This window comes from Lactuca sativa, chromosome 7, assembly GCF_002870075.4.
Source record: "Lactuca sativa cultivar Salinas chromosome 7, Lsat_Salinas_v11, whole genome shotgun sequence".
NCBI classification, from domain to species: domain Eukaryota; kingdom Viridiplantae; phylum Streptophyta; class Magnoliopsida; order Asterales; family Asteraceae; genus Lactuca; species Lactuca sativa.
This window is the reverse complement of record NC_056629.2, coordinates 202,236,728-202,239,137: the sequence shown is the minus strand read 5'-3', so window position 1 is coordinate 202,239,137 and position 2,410 is coordinate 202,236,728. Positions and strand designations below refer to the sequence as shown.

At 36.0% G+C, this 2,410-nt stretch overlaps 1 protein-coding gene across 1 annotated transcript; it reads right to left on the bottom strand.

Annotated features, from left to right (window-relative positions):
* Positions 1 to 212: 212 nt before the first annotated feature.
* LOC111904523 (transcription factor JUNGBRUNNEN 1) lies at positions 213 to 1,830 on the bottom strand. The gene is made up of 3 exons (XM_023900271.3): positions 1,502 to 1,830; positions 960 to 1,252; positions 213 to 855 (listed from the first exon to the last, which is right to left on the bottom strand). Exons 1-3 carry the CDS (start codon positions 1,716 to 1,718, stop codon positions 448 to 450), a joined length of 918 nt encoding a protein of 305 aa, XP_023756039.1. The 5' UTR covers positions 1,719 to 1,830; the 3' UTR covers positions 213 to 447.
* Positions 1,831 to 2,410: the final 580 nt, after the last annotated feature.

Sequence of the window (2,410 nt, the reverse complement as noted above, 5' to 3'; positions counted from 1 at the left end):
TAATGTGTTTGTGATAGTGGAAGTGAATATGTTGTTAACACTTTATTGGGTTGTACCTTCGTGATCAAAGCCAGAGAATGGATCTTCAAATCATCAAATGATGCGGTATCTCTCATAAACTATTTTCAAACACGGTTGAGTTTCTTAACTTCGATGCAGATCAGGCTAACTGTCCATAAAAAAAAAAAAACAGAAGATAATCACAACACATATAAAAAGAAATGAAGAGCACCTAATATTCATAAGACTAAAACCCGAAACCTGTAAATTATTCTGCTACAAAATGAATAGTTTACAATAAATGAGCATAGAAGCTCACGTGTATCAGTTAGTTGTACAGTACAACCTACAAATGTCACACATGAAGGGTTGCACTTGCACAGTAAAGCAGTATAAGCCGCTGATACAAGCTTGTACGATTCTATATGCACAATGTACAACCCCTCATTACATGAAGATAAAAGGATCGGCAGTAGAAAACTGATCAACAGCTGCTCTTAAATCTTCCCAATCTCCATGCTTAATGAACTCATTCATATCTAGACCGGAAAAGCTAGAGCATGATGCCGTCGTCGATGGAGGCTCAGATGTCAATGTTGATCTCGTTACCTGCCCCATAATCAACTGGTTTGTCGTCCCATAGCGTTGTTGGGGAAGATGATTATTCGCAAATGGTTTGTTATCATTGATTACAGGAGCTTGAAAGCTAATGTAACTTTGCATATCGTAATCGGAGTCTCCACTGCTTGTATCAACCACTGGCGGCGATTTTCTGGTGGCTACTTCTCTCCATTCGGGTAATGTTTTTTTGTAGCATGGAGATCTCTTCAGAATTCTACATAACGTCCAAACTTCCTGCATGCAGGCAAGGTGTTTGATGTAAGTCTCGTGCTAATTTTATATAAGAATTTATATTAATCGAGTGAATAGAGATGTAATTAGTTAGGGCTTATACTTACAGCTTCTGGAGCGATGGATTTATCGTCGATTTGGTTGTCGGAATGAGGAGGAAGACGAAACTCGTGCATCATCCACTCCGTTTTGGTGCCTTTACCGGCGCTTCCACGGTAGTAAACAAGTGACTTCTTGAGACCGATGCAGACTGATCCGTCGCCGGAATAAATTGGACGATCGATGCCGGTAGCTTTCCAGAAACCGGATCCGGTCACTCTGTTAGGTCTTATGCTGTTCCTATACTTCCTTCCTCTTCTACAGAAGAAGTACCATTCTTTTTCTCCCGCATTACTTCCTTCTACACCATTTTAAACCACCATAAATTGTTATTTATTTGATGAGTTTAGATCAAATTAAAGTTGCATGTATAGCAAAAAGATAAACCTGCTTTTAATCATTTAACTATATTTGTTTCTAATTATGAAGAAAGTAGCCAAACATCATCGATATCATCCTGTATGCCTAAAACTTAGCTTAATCAAAGTTTAATCTTCTTTCTTTTTTGCAGAAATAAAACAAGCATAATTATAAAGCATTTAATTCATACTTGGAAGATCCCAAGGATCGTATTTGTAGATGTCAATCTCCTTGATGAGTTCGATGCTGATGGGTTTCTTCTCAATCTTCCTCCGTAGATAAAATCCAACAAGCTCTTCATCCATGGGATGGAAACGAAACCCAGGAAGAGGTACGTTTTCTTCTTCATCAACTACTTCTCTACTATAATTAGAGTTATTATTTAACTGCTGCTTCTGAGTATCCATAGTTTCTTCTAGCGATTTTTCTATATGGATTACTGGGGTGTGCTTGTGTGTGTATAAAGTAGTTCCCTTTTTCTTTGTGTTTTTTATGTGGAGTAGTGTGATTGTATGTGAAGAGGGTTCGAGAGGAGTTTAAATTAAGGATGATAAATCTCCTAACTTGGTCAAAGTCATGAAGATTGACTTGGTGGGTGTTTTGAAGGGCCCAGAAATCTCAACTTCTTCAAACATACAAAGTCTTTGGTCCTTTATTCGCCCTACAAAAGTTATCATTGAAACAAAATTAAGAACATGTGTACAAGAAACAAAGAAATAATCCTCTCAAAGCACGTCACTTAATTATCTTTTATTTATATTATAAAATATAAAATTATTTTATATCTAGTTCAATCATATATTTTGACCTAAGCATCAAGCTTTTATGAAAATTAGCTATATATTATGACCGAACAGCTTAGGATAATCTTAATGGGTTTAAAGCTTATGAAACGTAGTTGATGTAGTTTGTCTGATCCCCAAATTAATTACCCATATGATATGTCAATCTTGACTAGGCACATACAAATTAAATACGTTATATTTAACTTCAATATACATGTATATGTCAATTTTTGACTAGGGACGTAGAAAGTAAATACTTTAGACTCAACTGTAAAAGTGACGCATTAGTCTCACATCCTATTATATTAAGGATT